The sequence below is a fragment of the Heptranchias perlo genome, chromosome 27 (assembly GCF_035084215.1).
Source record: "Heptranchias perlo isolate sHepPer1 chromosome 27, sHepPer1.hap1, whole genome shotgun sequence".
NCBI lineage: Eukaryota > Metazoa > Chordata > Chondrichthyes > Hexanchiformes > Hexanchidae > Heptranchias > Heptranchias perlo.
Window position 1 is genome coordinate 6,585,090 of NC_090351.1, and position 16,783 is coordinate 6,601,872.

Sequence of the window (16,783 nt, forward strand, 5' to 3'; positions counted from 1 at the left end):
CCACAGTTCCCCAGTCTGTATTCTGTTTATCCCACAATTCTCCAGTCTGTATTCTGTTTATCCCACAGTTCCCCAGTCTGTATTCTGTTTATCCCACAATTCCCCAGTCTGTATTCTGTTTATCCCACAGTTCCCCAGTCTGTATTCTGTTTATCCCACAGTTCCCCAGTCTGTATTCTGTTTATCCCACAGTTCCCCAGTCTGTATTCTGTTTATCCTACAATTCTCCAGTCTGTATTCTGTTTATCCTACAATTCCCCAGTCTGTATTCTGTTTATCCCACAATTCCCCATTCTGTATTCTGTTTATCCCACAGTTCCCCAGTCTGTATTCTGTTTATCCCACAATTCCCCAGTCTGTATTCTGTTTATCCCACAATTCCCCAGTCTGTATTCTGTTTATCCCACAATTCCCCAGTCTGTATTCTGTTTATCCCACAATTCCCCATTCTGTATTCTGTTTATCCCACAGTTCCCCAGTCTGTATTCTGTTTATCCCACAATTCCCCAGTCTGTATTCTGTTTATCCCACAATTCCCCAGTCTGTATTCTGTTTATCCCACAGTTCCCCAGTCTGTATTCTATATATCCCACAATTCCCCAGTCTGTATTCTGTTTATCCCACAGTTCCCCAGTCTGTATTCTGTTTATCCCACAGTTCCCCAGACTGTATTCTGTTTATCCCACAATTCCCCAGTCTGTATTCTATATATCCCACAATTCCCCAGTCTGTATTCTGTTTATCCCACAATTCCCCAGTCTGTATTCTATATATCCCACAATTCCCCAGTCTGTATTCTGTTTATCCCACAGTTCCCCAGTCTGTATTCTGTTTATCCCACAGTTCCCCAGACTGTATTCTATTTATCCCACAATTCCCCAGTCTGTATTCTGTTTATCCCACAATTCCCCAGTCTGTATTCTGTTTATCCCACAATTCCCCAGTCTGTATTCTGTTTATCCCACAGTTCCCCAGTCTGTATTCTGTTTATCCCACAATTCCCCAGTCTGTATTCTGTTTATCCCACAATTCCCCAGTCTGTATTCTGTTTATCCCACAGTTCCCCAGACTGTATTCTGTTTATCCCACAATTCCCCAGTCTGTATTCTGTTTATCCCACAGTTCCCCAGTCTTTATTCTGTTTATCCCACAGTTCCCCAGTCTGTATTCTGTTTATCCCACAGTTCCCCAGTCTGTATTCTGTTTATCCCACAGTTCCCCAGTCTGTATTCTGTTTATCCCACAGTTCCCCAGTCTGTATTCTGTTTATCCCACAGTTCCCCAGTCTGTATTCTGTTTATCCCACAGTTCCCCAGTCTGTATTCTGTTTATCCCACAGTTCCCCAGTCTGTATTCTGTTTATCCCACAGTTCCCCAGTCTGTATTCTGTTTATCCCACAGTTCCCCAGTCTGTATTCTGTTTATCCCACAGTTCCCCAGTCTGTATTCTATATATCCCACAATTCCCCAGTCTGTATTCTGTTTATCCCACAGTTCCCCAGTCTGTATTCTGTTTATCCCACAGTTCCCCAGACTGTATTCTGTTTATCCCACAATTCCCCAGTCTGTATTCTGTTTATCCCACAATTCCCCAGTCTGTATTCTGTTTATCCCACAGTTCCCCAGTCTGTATTCTGTTTATCCCACAGTTCCCCATTCTGTATTCTGTTTATCCCACAATTCCCCAGTCTGTATTCTGTTTATCCCACAATTCCCCAGTCTGTATTCTGTTTATCCCACGGTTCCCCAGTCTGTATTCTGTTTATCCCACAGTTCCCCATTCTGTATTCTGTTTATCCCACAATTCCCCAGTCTGTATTCTGTTTATCCCACAATTCCCCAGTCTGTATTCTGTTTATCCCACAATTCCCCAGTCTGTATTCTGTTTATCCCACAGTTCCCCAGTCTGTATTCTGTTTATCCCACAGTTCCCCAGTCTGTATTCTGTTTATCCCACAGTTCCCCAGTCTGTATTCTGTTTATCCCACAGTTCCCCATTCTGTATTCTGTTTATCCCACAATTCCCCAGTCTGTATTCTGTTTATCCCACAATTCCCCAGTCTGTATTCTGTTTATCCCACGGTTCCCCAGTCTGTATTCTGTTTATCCCACAGTTCCCCAGTCTGTATTCTGTTTATCCCACAATTCCCCAGTCTGTATTCTGTTTATCCCACAATTCCCCAGTCTGTATTCTGTTTATCCCACAGTTCCCCAGTCTGTATTCTGTTTATCCCACAGTTCCCCAGTCTGTATTCTGTTTATCCCACAGTTCCCCAGTCTGTATTCTGTTTATCCCACAGTTCCCCAGTCTGTATTCTATATATCCCACAGTTCCCCAGTCTGTATTCTGTTTATCCCACAGTTCCCCAGTCTGTATTCTGTTTATCCCACAATTCCCCAGTCTGTATTCTGTTTATCCCACAATTCCCCAGTCTGTATTCTGTTTATCCCACAATTCCCCAGTCTGTATTCTGTTTATCCCACAATTCCCCAGTCTGTATTCTGTTTATCCCACAATTCCCCAGTCTGTATTCTGTTTATCCCACAGTTCCCCAGTCTGTATTCTGTTTATCCCACAATTCCCCAGTCTGTATTCTGTTTATCCCACAATTCCCCAGTCTGTATTCTGTTTATCCCACAGTTCCCCAGTCTGTATTCTGTTTATCCCACAATTCCCCATTCTGTATTCTGTTTATCCCACAATTCCCCAGTCTGTATTCTGTTTATCCCACAGTTCCCCAGTCTGTATTCTGTTTATCCTACAATTCCCCAGTCTGTATTCTGTTTATCCCACAATTCCCCAGTCTGTATTCTGTTTATCCCACAGTTCCCCAGTCTGTATTCTGTTTATCCCACAATTCCCCAGTCTGTATTCTGTTTATCCCACAATTCCCCATTCTGTATTCTGTTTATCCCACAATTCTCCATTCTGTATTCTGTTTATCCCACAATTCCCCAGTCTGTATTCTGTTTATCCCACAATTCCCCAGTCTGTATTCTGTTTATCCCACAATTCCCCAGTCTGTATTCTGTTTATCCCACAATTCCCCAGTCTGTATTCTGTTTATCCCACAATTCCCCAGTCTGTATTCTGTTTATCCCACAATTCTCCATTCTGTATTCTGTTTATCCCACAATTCCCCAGTCTGTATTCTGTTTATCCCACAATTCCCCAGTCTGTATTCTGTTTATCCCACAATTCTCCATTCTGTATTCTGTTTATCCCACAATTCCCCAGTCTGTATTCTGTTTATCCCACAATTCCCCAGTCTGTATTCTGTTTATCCCACAATTCCCCAGTCTGTATTCTGTTTATCCCACAATTCCCCAGTCTGTATTCTATATATCCCACAGTTCCCCAGTCTGTATTCTGTTTATCCCACAGTTCCCCAGTCTGTATTCTGTTTATCCCACAGTTCCCCAGTCTGTATTCTGTTTATCCCACAGTTCCCCAGTCTGTATTCTGTTTATCCCACAATTCCCCAGTCTGTATTCTGTTTATCCCACAGTTCCCCAGTCTGTATTCTGTTTATCCCACAATTCCCCATTCTGTATTCTGTTTATCCCACAATTCTCCATTCTGTATTCTGTTTATCCCACAATTCCCCAGTCTGTATTCTGTTTATCCCACAATTCCCCAGTCTGTATTCTGTTTATCCCACAATTCCCCAGTCTGTATTCTGTTTATCCCACAATTCCCCATTCTGTATTCTGTTTATCCCACAATTCCCCAGTCTGTATTCTGTTTATCCCACAGTTCCCCAGTCTGTATTCTGTTTATCCCACAGTTCCCCAGTCTGTATTCTGTTTATCCCACAGTTCCCCAGTCTGTATTCTGTTTATCCCACAGTTCCCCAGTCTGTATTCTGTTTATCCCACAATTCCCCATTCTGTATTCTGTTTATCCCACAATTCCCCAGTCTGTATTCTGTTTATCCCACAATTCCCCAGTCTGTATTCTGTTTATCCCACAATTCTCCAGTCTGTATTCTGTTTATCCCACAGTTCCCCAGTCTGTATTCTATATATCCCACAGTTCCCCAGTCTGTATTCTGTTTATCCCACAATTCCCCAGTCTGTATTCTGTTTATCCCACAATTCCCCAGTCTGTATTCTGTTTATCCCACAGTTCCCCAGTCTGTATTCTGTTTATCCCACAGTTCCCCAGTCTGTATTCTGTTTATCCCACAGTTCCCCAGTCTGTATTCTGTTTATCCCACAGTTCCCCAGTCTGTATTCTGTTTATCCCACAGTTCCCCAGTCTGTATTCTGTTTATCCCACAATTCCCCAGTCTGTATTCTGTTTATCCCACAGTTCCCCAGTCTGTATTCTGTTTATCCCACAGTTCCCCAGTCTGTATTCTGTTTATCCCACAATTCCCCAGTCTGTATTCTGTTTATCCCACAATTCCCCAGTCTGTATTCTGTTTATCCCACAATTCCCCAGTCTGTATTCTGTTTATCCCACAATTCCCCAGTCTGTATTCTGTTTATCCCACAGTTCCCCATTCTGTATTCTGTTTATCCCACAGTTCCCCAGTCTGTATTCTGTTTATCCCACAATTCCCCAGTCTGTATTCTGTTTATCCCACAATTCCCCAGTCTGTATTCTGTTTATCCCACAATTCCCCAGTCTGTATTCTGTTTATCCCACAGTTCCCCAGTCTGTATTCTGTTTATCCCACAGTTCCCCAGTCTGTATTCTGTTTATCCCACAATTCCCCAGTCTGTATTCTGTTTATCCCACAATTCCCCAGTCTGTATTCTATATATCCCACAATTCCCCAGTCTGTATTCTGTTTATCCCACAATTCCCCAGTCTGTATTCTGTTTATCCCACAATTCCCCAGTCTGTATTCTATATATCCCACAATTCCCCAGTCTGTATTCTGTTTATCCCACAATTCCCCAGTCTGTATTCTGTTTATCCCACAATTCCCCAGTCTGTATTCTATATATCCCACAGTTCCCCAGTCTGTATTCTGTTTATCCCACAATTCCCCAGTCTGTATTCTCTTTATCCCACAATTCCCCAGTCTGTATTCTATATATCCCACAATTCCCCAGTCTGTATTCTGTTTATCCCACAATTCCCCAGTCTGTATTCTGTTTATCCCACAATTCCCCAGTCTGTATTCTATATATCCCACAATTCCCCAGTCTGTATTCTGTTTATCCCACAATTCCCCAGTCTGTATTCTGTTTATCCCACAGTTCCCCAGTCTGTATTCTATATATCCCACAATTCCCCAGTCTGTATTCTGTTTATCCCACAATTCCCCAGTCTGTATTCTGTTTATCCCACGGTTCCCCAGTCTGTATTCTGTTTATCCCACAGTTCCCCAGTCTGTATTCTATATATCCCACAATTCCCCAGTCTGTATTCTGTTTATCCCACAATTCCCCAGTCTGTATTCTGTTTATCCCACAATTCCCCAGTCTGTATTCTATATATCCCACAATTCCCCAGTCTGTATTCTGTTTATCCCACAATTCCCCAGTCTGTATTCTGTTTATCCCACAATTCCCCAGTCTGTATTCTATATATCCCACAATTCCCCAGTCTGTATTCTGTTTATCCCACAATTCCCCAGTCTGTATTCTGTTTATCCCACGGTTCCCCAGTCTGTATTCTGTTTATCCCACAGTTCCCCAGTCTGTATTCTGTTTATCCCACAATTCCCCAGTCTGTATTCTGTTTATCCCACAGTTCCCCAGTCTGTATTCTGTTTATCCCACAGTTCCCCAGTCTGTATTCTGTTTATCCCACAATTCCCCAGTCTGTATTCTGTTTATCCCACAGTTCCCCATTCTGTATTCTGTTTATCCCACAATTCCCCAGTCTGTATTCTGTTTATCCCACGGTTCCCCAGTCTGTATTCTGTTTATCCCACAATTCCCCAGTCTGTATTCTGTTTATCCCACAATTCCCCAGTCTGTATTCTGTTTATCCCACGGTTCCCCAGTCTGTATTCTGTTTATCCCACAGTTCCCCAGTCTGTATTCTGTTTATCCCACAGTTCCCCAGTCTGTATTCTGTTTATCCCACAATTCCCCAGTCTGTATTCTGTTTATCCCACAGTTCCCCAGTCTGTATTCTGTTTATCCCACAGTTCCCCAGTCTGTATTCTGTTTATCCCACAATTCCCCAGTCTGTATTCTGTTTATCCCACAGTTCCCCAGTCTGTATTCTGTTTATCCCACAATTTCCCAGTCTGTATTCTGTTTATCCCACAATTCCCCAGTCTGTATTCTATATATCCCACAGTTCCCCAGTCTGTATTCTGTTTATCCCACAATTTCCCAGTCTGTATTCTGTTTATCCCACAATTCCCCAGTCTGTATTCTATATATCCCACAGTTCCCCAGTCTGTATTCTGTTTATCCCACAATTTCCCAGTCTGTATTCTGTTTATCCCACAATTTCCCAGTCTGTATTCTGTTTATCCCACAATTCCCCAGTCTGTATTCTATATATCCCACAGTTCCCCAGTCTGTATTCTGTTTATCCCACAATTTCCCAGTCTGTATTCTGTTTATCCCACAATTCCCCAGTCTGTATTCTATATATCCCACAGTTCCCCAGTCTGTATTCTGTTTATCCCACAATTCCCCAGTCTGTATTCTATATATCCCACAGTTCCCCAGTCTGTATTCTGTTTATCCCACAGTTCCCCAGTCTGTATTCTGTTTATCCCACAATTTCCCAGTCTGTATTCTGTTTATCCCACAATTCCCCAGTCTGTATTCTATATATCCCACAGTTCCCCATTCTGTATTCTGTTTATCCCACAGTTCCCCAGTCTGTATTCTGTTTATCCCACAATTCCCCAGTCTGTATTCTGTTTATCCCACAATTCCCCAGTCTGTATTCTGTTTATCCCACAATTCCCCAGTCTGTATTCTGTTTATCCCACAATTCCCCAGTCTGTATTCTATATATCCCACAATTCCCCAGTCTGTATTCTGTTTATCCCACAGTTCCCCAGTCTGTATTCTGTTTATCCCACAATTCCCCAGTCTGTATTCTGTTTATCTCACAATTCCCCAGTCTGTATTCTGTTTATCCCACAATTCCCCAGTCTGTATTCTGTTTATCCCACAGTTCCCCAGTCTGTATTCTGTTTATCCCACAGTTCCCCAGTCTGTATTCTGTTTATCCCACAGTTCCCCAGTCTGTATTCTGTTTATCCCACAGTTCCCCAGTCTGTATTCTGTTTATCCCACAATTCCCCAGTCTGTATTCTGTTTATCCCACAGTTCCCCAGTCTGTATTCTGTTTATCCAGCTGTTCCCCGATTTGTAATCTGTTTATCCCACCGTTCACTGATCTATAATCTGTTTATTAAACCGTTCTCCAGTCTGTATTCTGTTGATCCTACAGTTCCTCTTTGTCCCATATTTTCCCACTCTGAATTCTGTTCACCCCAATATTCTCCACTCCGTGTTCTGTTATCCCACAATTTAACACTGGCACATATTAAGTATCTTTTATTTATTAAAACTGTTGTTCGTTGTAGTGAAACAGAGGGACATGGATGGAAGTTGTGTGAGCTGCTTTCTGATGCCTCGCAGGACTCACGGGATATTGTCAAACAAAGGCTTTGTTTCTTTGATGATCGCTGACCCATCAGCTTCGATCGGAGGTTGAACTGCTCGAACCCTCTGACTCGCAGTACGGTGACGAGTTTTTCGATTCCCCGTCACTGTTGCAGTCCTGCTTGGAGACAGGGGAGTCGTGAGTCTTACTGTCCTTCTGGGGCTCCTCTGTTAACTGTGGGGACCTCTCGGGGCTGTGGCTGAGTAAGTCCTGCAGGTACTTGATGTACCTGATAGCAGCTCGTAAGGTTTCCACTTTGCTCAAGCGTTTCTCCGACATTGCCCCCGGAAGATGATCGCGGAGTCTGGCGTAGCCCTCGTTCACACACTTAACCCTCTGCCTCTCCCTCTCATTTCTCTTTTGGATGAAGGCTGGCTCGAAGGGACAGTCATAGACTCCAAAATGCCCGTGGAACGGCATGTAGGGAAACATGCTACCGTAAGTATCATAATAGGTTGACTCTAAGTTGGTTGGATAGACCAGAAAGGGGACATGTGTTAAGCTGTCACCGTGGGGCAGATGTGGATTGCGGAGTGGGGATGGGTCTGAAGGTAGGGGCACACCCAGCTGCATGCAGTTAGGGGCAGCCACCGGCCTCCTGTCCATCAGTGACCTGGGATAGTTACTGTTCATCTTGGATTCTGCAGCAAGAGGCAAAGAGAAAAAAAATCCCACGGTTGTCAACTCTTAAAGCATTAAACTGACTCTTGGCTTGCTGGACTGCACTGCTCTGATAGTGGCATCTGACAGGAGCTGTGCTTCTCCTTTGCTCCGCAGCCCTTGGACGTTAGCGATAGGCCTTACTTAAATAAGACTCTAACACAAACTCTACTTCAGAGACAAGAGGCTGGTGTCAGCTACTCTGACCTCTGGGCCTCCTCTTTAACTCTGAGCTCTGGGCCTCCTCTTTAACTCTGAGTCCTGGGCCTTCTCTTTAACTCTGAGTCCTGGGCCTCCTCTTTAACTCTGAGTCCTGGGCCTTCTCTTTAACTCTGGGTTCTGGGCCTCCTCTTTACCTCTGAGCTCTGGACCTCCTCTTTAACTCTGAGTTCTGGGCCTCCTCTTTAACTCTGAGTTCTGGGCCTCCTCTTTAACTCTGAGTTCTGGGCCTCCTCTTTAACTCTGAGTTCTGGACCTCCTCTTTAACTCTGAGTCCTGGGCCTCCTCTTTAACTCTGAGTTCTGGACCTCCTCTTTAACTCTGAGCTCTGGGCCTCCTCTTTAACTCTGAGCTCTGGACCTCCTCTTTAACTCTGAGTTCTGGGCCTCCTCTTTAACTCTGAGTCCTGGACCTCCTCTTTAACTCTGAGCTCTGGGCCTCCTCTTTAACTCTGAGCTCTGGAATGGTTTCTGAAGCCTGGTGCAGGGAGGCTCTTCCTTTTGCTGCACTGTGAGTGATCCAAAACTGCAATCATTTGTCTCCACGAACAGCCTGACCAAGGAATAGTGTTGAGGAAGGTCACCCAGTTCAGAAATACCTCATGACAGCTCACCGCAGAAAGCTCCTGTAACCAGGCCCTAGAATAAAAGGAAATGTTTTAGTGATTGTACAACAATTGTACAGTTACTGTCTGTTGTGTTACTGAACGGTTAGTGTGGTGATTGGTGGGTGTGGTAGTGTAGTGGTTATGTTACTGGGCTAGTAATCCAGAGGTCTGGACTAATAATCCAGAGAACGTGAGTGCAAATCCTGCCATGGCAATTTGAAAATTTAAATTCAGTTTAAAAAATATCTGAAAATAAAAAGCTGGTTTTAGTAAAAGTGACCGTGAAGCTGTCGGATTGTTGTGATAACCTAACTGATTCACTAATTTCCTTTAGGGAAGGAAACTTGCCATCCTTATCTGGTCTGGCCTATACGTGACTCCAGTTTGGCTGACTCTTAACTGCCCTTTGACATGACCTAGCAAACTGCTCAGTTGTATCAAACCGCATCACCTTCTCAAGGGCAACTAGGGACAGGCAATAGTAATGCCCCACATTCTGAGAATGAATTAAAAAATGAACCTTCTGCTCTTATTCAACAAGTGTTTAAGGACGCTGTAATTAAAGAGCATTACAAAGGGTTTTTATGATTACAAAGGGTTTTTATGATTACAAGGGGTTTTTATGCAAGGAAGCCATAGAAAATATGCACTATTGCATTTGTCGGTTTTCTCCACTCTCTCTTGGACTCGCTGACTCAGGATGGACTATGACCAACGAGTGGCCCTTCCTCTCAGGGATGGTCTTGCCACTGGAGGAGGGCTGGAGTGGGACCTCGAGTTCCTTGCGGGGGGGGGGGGGGGGGGGGAGTTCCTGGCAGTGCTGGCAGTAGATGATTCCGTCCCATCTCCCTTCATTTTACACCCCATACCACCTGGTTTTGTGGAGTTCTACAGAGAAAAACCCAGCCCATGACCTCGCTGAGTGAGACTGTCAATTCGAGGCAGACGAGAGTAGTTTTGTGCTCTGGTGTCACACCAGCTTAGAACTGAGTTGAGGAAAGGAAAAGTATCATTGTAGGCAAGGTTAAATATGGAATACTGCATTCAGTTCTGGGCACTGTATCTTCAAAAGCACCCAATGTGTCATTCATGGCTCAGTGGTAGCACTCTTGCTTCTGGGTCAGAAGGTTGTGGGTTCAAGTCCCACTCCAGAGACTTGAGCACAAAATCTAGGCTGACACTTCAGTGCAGTACTGAGGGAGTGCTGCATTGTTGGAGGGTGCTGTCTTTTGGATGAGATGTTAAACTGAGGCCCCGTCTGCCCTCTCAGGTGGACGTGAAAGATCTCATGGCACTATTCGAAGAAGTGCAAGGGAGTACACTCCGGTGTCCTGGACAATATTTGTCCCTCATTATCACATTGCTGTTTGTGGGATCTTGCTGTGCGCAAATTACTGCTGTGTTACATTATAACAGTGACTACACTTCAAAAGTGCTTCATTGGCTGTAAAGCGCTTTGAGACATCCTGAGGTCGTGAAAGGCACTATGTAAATGCAAGTCTTTCAATCTGTGTGATCTGATAGCTCACGTCACTATAATACCTCCTATGGTATGCCCGTCTATTGCTAAAACTAATGAACTCTGAACATTCTCTTTTGCCTCACCAATTTTCTCTCATGAAGATGCTGAGGTTGATTTTAGTGGACAGGTCTAAGTCCTTTGAAAATGGTTAAGAGTAGTACAAATCCAGCCTGCAACTGCTCATTGCACTCAATTCTCTGGTGTAAGCTCGTCTGCATAATGTATTCACTGCAGCAAGTCAGACAGACAGGCCTAAGATGTGCACTCGTGTGGGAAAGTCAGCTTTAAAGGGATGGGTACAATTAAAGGGGAGTGTTACAGAAGAGGGACAAAAATTCTGAAAGCCTTTAGAGAGCCTATGGTATGGGTACCAGAGCCTAGTGATTATGGTACTGGACGAGGAACCTAGAGGTTGTGAGTTCAAATCAATTCAATAATTGAATTCAATAAATCTGGACATTTATTGGCTTGCACCAGGAAAATAACCATGAAAGCTGCCGGATTGTAGTAAAAACCCGACTGCTTCAGGGAAGGGAACCTAGCATCCCTACCCAGTGTACATGTTGTGGAGATGCCGGTGATGGACTGGGGTTGACAATTGTAAACAATTTTACAACACCAAGTTATAGTCCAGCAATTTTATTTTAAATTCACAAGCTTTCGGAGATTTTCTCCTTCCTCAGGCAAATTTGCCTGAGGAAGGAGAAAATCTCCGAAAGCTTGTGAATTTAAAATAAAATTGCTGGACTATAACTTGGTGTTGTAAAATTGTTTACAGTGTACATGTGACACACTATGTGGGTGACTCTTAATGCCCTGAGGGCTACTAGGGTGGGCAATTAATACTGCATTGCAAGCATTGCCCACAGCATAAGAGCAAATACAGACAAAACAGGCATCTCAACCCATTAGCGACCTTTACCAAGGCTGAAGGGGGAGATGATAAAGCCTCTCCAGCACTATGTCTGCTTAAGTGAGGTAATGACACCTCTGCTGCAGATGCAGGTGTGCAAAATGGCACAGAGCACCGCTAGGGCAGTCTGGCCTGCTTAGCAATCCCTCATCGGCTCCTCCGCTCCTTCCATAGAAACATAGAAAATAGGAGCAAGAGTAGGCCATTCGGCCCCTCGGGCCTGCTCCGCCGTTCAAAACAAACATGGCTGAGCCGAACACATCAGCTCGTGGGATCCCTATTGGAAAACCAGTTGCTGGTGCCAGGGTCAAGAAAGTAACAATTAATAATAACAGGCACAAACGGAACTGGCCTCTGACCCCTGAGCTCTCCGTACCCAGCAGCCCCTGGGTGCCAGCTTCCCTGGCTGTGGATTGCACTGGGTGTCCTGCGTCCCACCCACCAGGAAATTGTGTTCAATATGTCCCGCCCTCATCTGATATGTAAATGAGGCTCCCACCTGCTTTGAATGGGAGCTTTTGGCAGCCCATCCCAGACCTGACCGGCAAGGCCAAAAATAGTCAGCAATCTGGAGCAACTGATTCCCCCCTAATGCACCACCCTGTTCCCCAATCGCCCTTTCCTGCCCTTTCTGTGTCTATTTTCAAGCGTCACAAGAGATGGAAGTCCGTGCTGTTGACCCATTGCTGGGGTACGGTCACATGGGTAGTGGCAGCTTCGCCCAACCTTGCCCAAGGGGCCATCCTTCTTGACCAATCTAGGCTCAGCTGTGAAGAATGGCCACTTGTGTGAGAGTGTCAGCAGGTTATTCTGTCATGGGGGTGTCACAGATGAGCCCAGTCCACAAACTTTTACTTTCCAGCAAGGGTCACTGGATAATAAAAATGAACGAATTTCCATCCCTCCTTCCCTATCCAGCAAGGGGTGCTGAGAACAATCGTAGCATCCCCACTGCTGGTTTGGCTGAAATCAGATAACTTATCACAGACTAGGGCTCGAACCCTGGGACCTTCCTGGTCGAATGGGTTCAGCTACTCAATGGTTGAACTCATTGAGTTGTTGGGATTATGCTCTTCTGTCCTATTTCGCAATTACAAAGTCCGTGAATTGATCTTACATCAAATTTCCATCCTGTAATTAATAACTCCTCCGTCCCACAATGCATTTATCCAAATAGGTGCATCCTGTTTGTGCCTCACTATAAGGCCTGACTTGTTACTCTGGTCCTCCTGAGCTCTGGTCTACGAACACTGCTCTCCTAGGAATGTACCAGGACAGCTCACTTCACATTGGAGCGAGTTGTTCACAGATGAACCCAGTGCTTGAAATAAAGACTAATAAGAGCCATCCCTTCAATACAGAGAGCTCAAGTTTCTGCCATGTCTGGAGGCATCTGTTTGAGCCTCCATGTGGAATAGAGCAGGGTGAAGGTGTACAGATTCCAGCTTTGCACTTAACCTTTAAGAGCTACTAAAGTATTTATGTATGACTCCCATTGATAACGCAGAATGTGACTAGTCCACTCCTTCAAGAGGTGCTGTGGGGAGAGAGCTGATATGTTGGGTACATCATTCTACATGGGTCTGTAACAAGAGCTGGATGTTTCAGCACCAGGTTTAACTCCTTCCAGCAGGAGATTCTTTTACTCAGAAGAACAAGGCCCAGAAATGAATGGGATTATTTTAAAAAGGTAAAACAGCCATCATAATAGCCAAGTGGGTAACTGCACCATCCAATGTCAGACTAAGACAAAGAGACCAGGGAGATCCCAGCCCTCTGCTGAGTTTCATCCAAGGTGCCAATAGGGGTGCTACAGTTGGCCTCAGTGCACTATCACACTGTGTCAGCCTTGGCTCAGTGGTCGCTCTCTTGCCTCTCAGTCATAAAGGTCAAGGGTTCAAGCCCCACTCCAGAGACTTGAGTACATAACCCTGACTGGTACTCAGGGAGTGCTGCACTGTCAGAGGTCCTGTCTTTCGGGTGAGATGTTAAACTGAGGCCCTGTCTGTTCTCTCAGGTGAATGTAAAAGATCCCATGGCACTCTTTTGAAGAAGATCAGGGTGTCCTGGCCAATATTTATCCCTCAACCAACGTCACTAAAACAGATGATCTGGTCATTATCATCTTGCTGTCTGTAAATTGGCTGTTGTGTTTCCTACATTACAACAGTGACTAACTTCAAAACTACTTAATGGGCTGTAACGCTCTTTGGGGTGTCCTGAGGTCGTGAAAGGCGCTATATAAATGTAAGTTCTTTCTTTACTGGGACGCTGAGGTCAGTTATAGCATTCCCACTATCCCAGCAGAAATCAGCTAACTCAGCATGGACTAGGGATCAAAGCTGGGAGTTTCCTGGACTGTACCGATCTCCAGCGCACCAGGCAGTGATTTACGCAGTGACGTTACGCCACCAGGGAGTAACGATTGGTCTATAACATTTTCTAAAACCCAGCAGGTTTATAAAGTGCCACAAGCCTGACTTATAATGTTCTACCCACTGAAGAAACTAAATATCACAATAGAGATAAGACTAAAAATACAAAACTGAAACATACTGGGGCAGAACTTGTTCCCGAATTAACGGTGGAGCTGAACAGCACTCTCAGTTTTTGGTGGTGAATTGAAGGAGCAAGTTCCTGTGTTTGCACATGTGCAGTGAAACGTGGAAATCGTGAGCTTGCTCCTAGTGGTTTGCTGGCGATATGCCAGCTGCGAATTAAAGGGCCATCGCACACCATAATCATAGAAATCACGGAAAAATCGCAAACTTGCCCATCCTCCCAGCTGGACAGTAACTAATTACACCACCAAACAGGTATGCTTAAAAATACCAGGCCTGAACTAAGTTTTAAAAGCGCGGTTAGTCTTAATGACTGCCAAACAATTAAAAATTAAATTAAAAAAATGTGGAGTCTCATATTACTCCTTACTTTAATAGTTTTTGGTCATTAAAAAAAATGTTAAAAATTAAAACATTAATTTAAAAAATTTTTTTCCTTTCTGTCTCTTTAATTTAATTCAGTTATTTCTTTTTTATTAAAAAGTTAACATTTTTATTTACAGTGATTCCCAGAATATTAACTTTAAAGGAATTAAATTTGCTTGCCTGCTTGTGGGCTGTGATTTCTCTTCCGGACAGATTCTGTGGGTGTGTTTTCTATTCCCACAGACTGTTCCATGCGCATCGAGTTACGCTGCTCAGAGGCTGAGTTGATAGCGCACAGCTTTTTAAAAGTTCAAAAGTTTTAAAAGTTTGACGCCACAGAGCCCGCAGTAAGTACATTGGTTAATTTAATTGGCAGGAGCCTCGCCGTTCTGCACGAGTTCTGGCCCATTCAGTCTGATCAAGCAGCTCCACCCAAAGCATTAATCATGTTTACCATTTACAGGTATTGACATACCTGCTGTATATTTCCAACAATTTCTGTTTTATTAAAAACATAGATCAAATATAAGAGGTACAACCAATACAGAAAGAATGTAAATAACCCATCAACAGCTCCCTCTGATCTATCACTGCCTAATGTAACTTGGTTCTGTTGCTGCCATTTACAGATATTCCTGATCAATCTTTTGTTTCGTAACCTGTCCCATTACCACCCTCCTTGCTTTGCACCATCATCCCTTTTATCATTTAATCACTCGTGCCCTCTACCCTATCACAGACCTTCCCTTTTGTCCTTTCCTCCCCTCCCTCCCTCCCTTTCCCTGGCTCTGTACTTGGTTAAAAACTTTAACTCTTTTAACTTCTTCCAGTTTTGATGAAAGGTCTTCGATCTGAAACATTAACTCTGTTTCTTTCTCCACAGATGCTGCCTGAGCTTCTCCAGCATTTTCTGTTTTTATTTCTAATGTAACGTGGATTGTTAATGGCTTATTAGTGGATTATTAACGACAGTCAGTGGTCAGTGGATTATCAACCACTGACTCAGAGGTTAATAAAGTAATCCCTCTATAATCCACCAATCTGATGCATCACCGCCTCTGATGTGGAAGTGCATTGTTAACGACTCCCTCACGAACAGCACTACCCTCTAGATCCACAGTGAAGCAGCAACGATTGTGACATGATCATTGCAAGTTTATGCACTGCTAATCTACAGCTGGGGTGGTACAATTGGCCTCAGTGTCCCTGGGTTTGGAAAAGAGAAATCATCCAGGGTTCCCATTCTTAATTGTTGTCCAGTGACCTGTGCTGGAAAGTGTGTGTGTGTGTGTTGCAGGGATCATTAGGAAGTGAGCATGAGTGGGAATCCTGGCCAAGGTTTCTCCTCTCTGACTTTCTATAGACCAGGAGTTTGAATTATAACTAACCAACACAGACTGGGATTTGAATTGCCAACTAAAGTAGACCGGGGGTTTGAATTACTAACTAGCACAGAGCGGGAGTTTGAATTTCTAACTAGCACAGACCCGAGGTGTGAATTGTTAACTAACACAGGCTGGGAGTTTGAATTGCTAACTAATACAGACTGGGAGTTTGAATTGGTAACTAGCACAGACCGGGGGTTTGAATTGGTAAGTAGCGCAGACCAAGAGTTTGAATTGGTAACTAGCGCAGACCAAGGGTTTGAATTGGTAACTAGTGCAGACCAAGGGTTTGAATTGGTAACTAGCGCAGACCAAGTGTTTGAATCGGTAACTAGAGCAGACGAAGGGTTTGAATTGGTAACTAGTGCAGACCGGGGGTTTGAATTGATGACACGTATAATGTTAAAAACTGTAATCAGAATGTAAAATAGCAAAACAAAATGAATCTAAATGGCTAAATCCCTTGTACTAAGTGTTATTGTTTCTGTAATCACCTTTCAGTGACAGCACAGAAAGAGCAGAGTTGATCAGGTACTGGACTCCTGCTTTACTCAGATCTTCTGGTCTTGTACACAGGCTTTGTGAAAAATCCAAAGTGTTTGTGAACTGTTACAAAACCAACAGCTGGGGAAATGCTGCAGGATAAAGGATGTTGTAACCAAATGTGCCAGGGATTTGATTAATCAAAATCTAGCTGGAAGACTAGGAAACCAAAGTATCATCATCACAAGAAGGTAAGTGTCTCAGTGCTGGTGTCTTCATTTAGACCTTCGTTGAGTCAACCTTGGCTCAGTGGTAGCACTCTTGCCTCTGAGTCAGAAGGTTGTGGGTTCAAACCTCACTCCAGAGACTTGAGCACATAATCTAGGCTGACATTTCAGTGACAGTGCAGCACTCCCTCAGTACTGTCAGAGGTGCTGTCTTTCAGATGAGACATTAACCTAAGTCTC

At 44.0% G+C, this 16,783-nt stretch overlaps 2 protein-coding genes across 2 annotated transcripts in view; one reads left to right on the forward strand and one right to left on the reverse strand.

Annotated features, from left to right (window-relative positions):
* LOC137344365 (AT-rich interactive domain-containing protein 2-like) overlaps positions 1 to 16,783 on the forward strand; it is a 309,213-nt gene that overhangs the window by 29,028 nt on the left and 263,402 nt on the right. The gene's annotated exons all lie outside the window — the stretch shown is intronic.
* On the reverse strand, positions 7,631 to 8,233 carry LOC137344672 (achaete-scute homolog 5-like). The gene has a single exon (XM_068007798.1). The coding sequence runs from the start codon at positions 8,231 to 8,233 to the stop codon at positions 7,631 to 7,633; it is 603 nt and encodes a 200-aa protein (XP_067863899.1).

Coding starts and splice junctions, on each gene's coding strand:
- LOC137344672 (XM_068007798.1), bottom strand. CDS start 8,233: ATGAACAGTAACTATCCCAGGTCACTGATGGACAGGAGGCCGGTGGCT.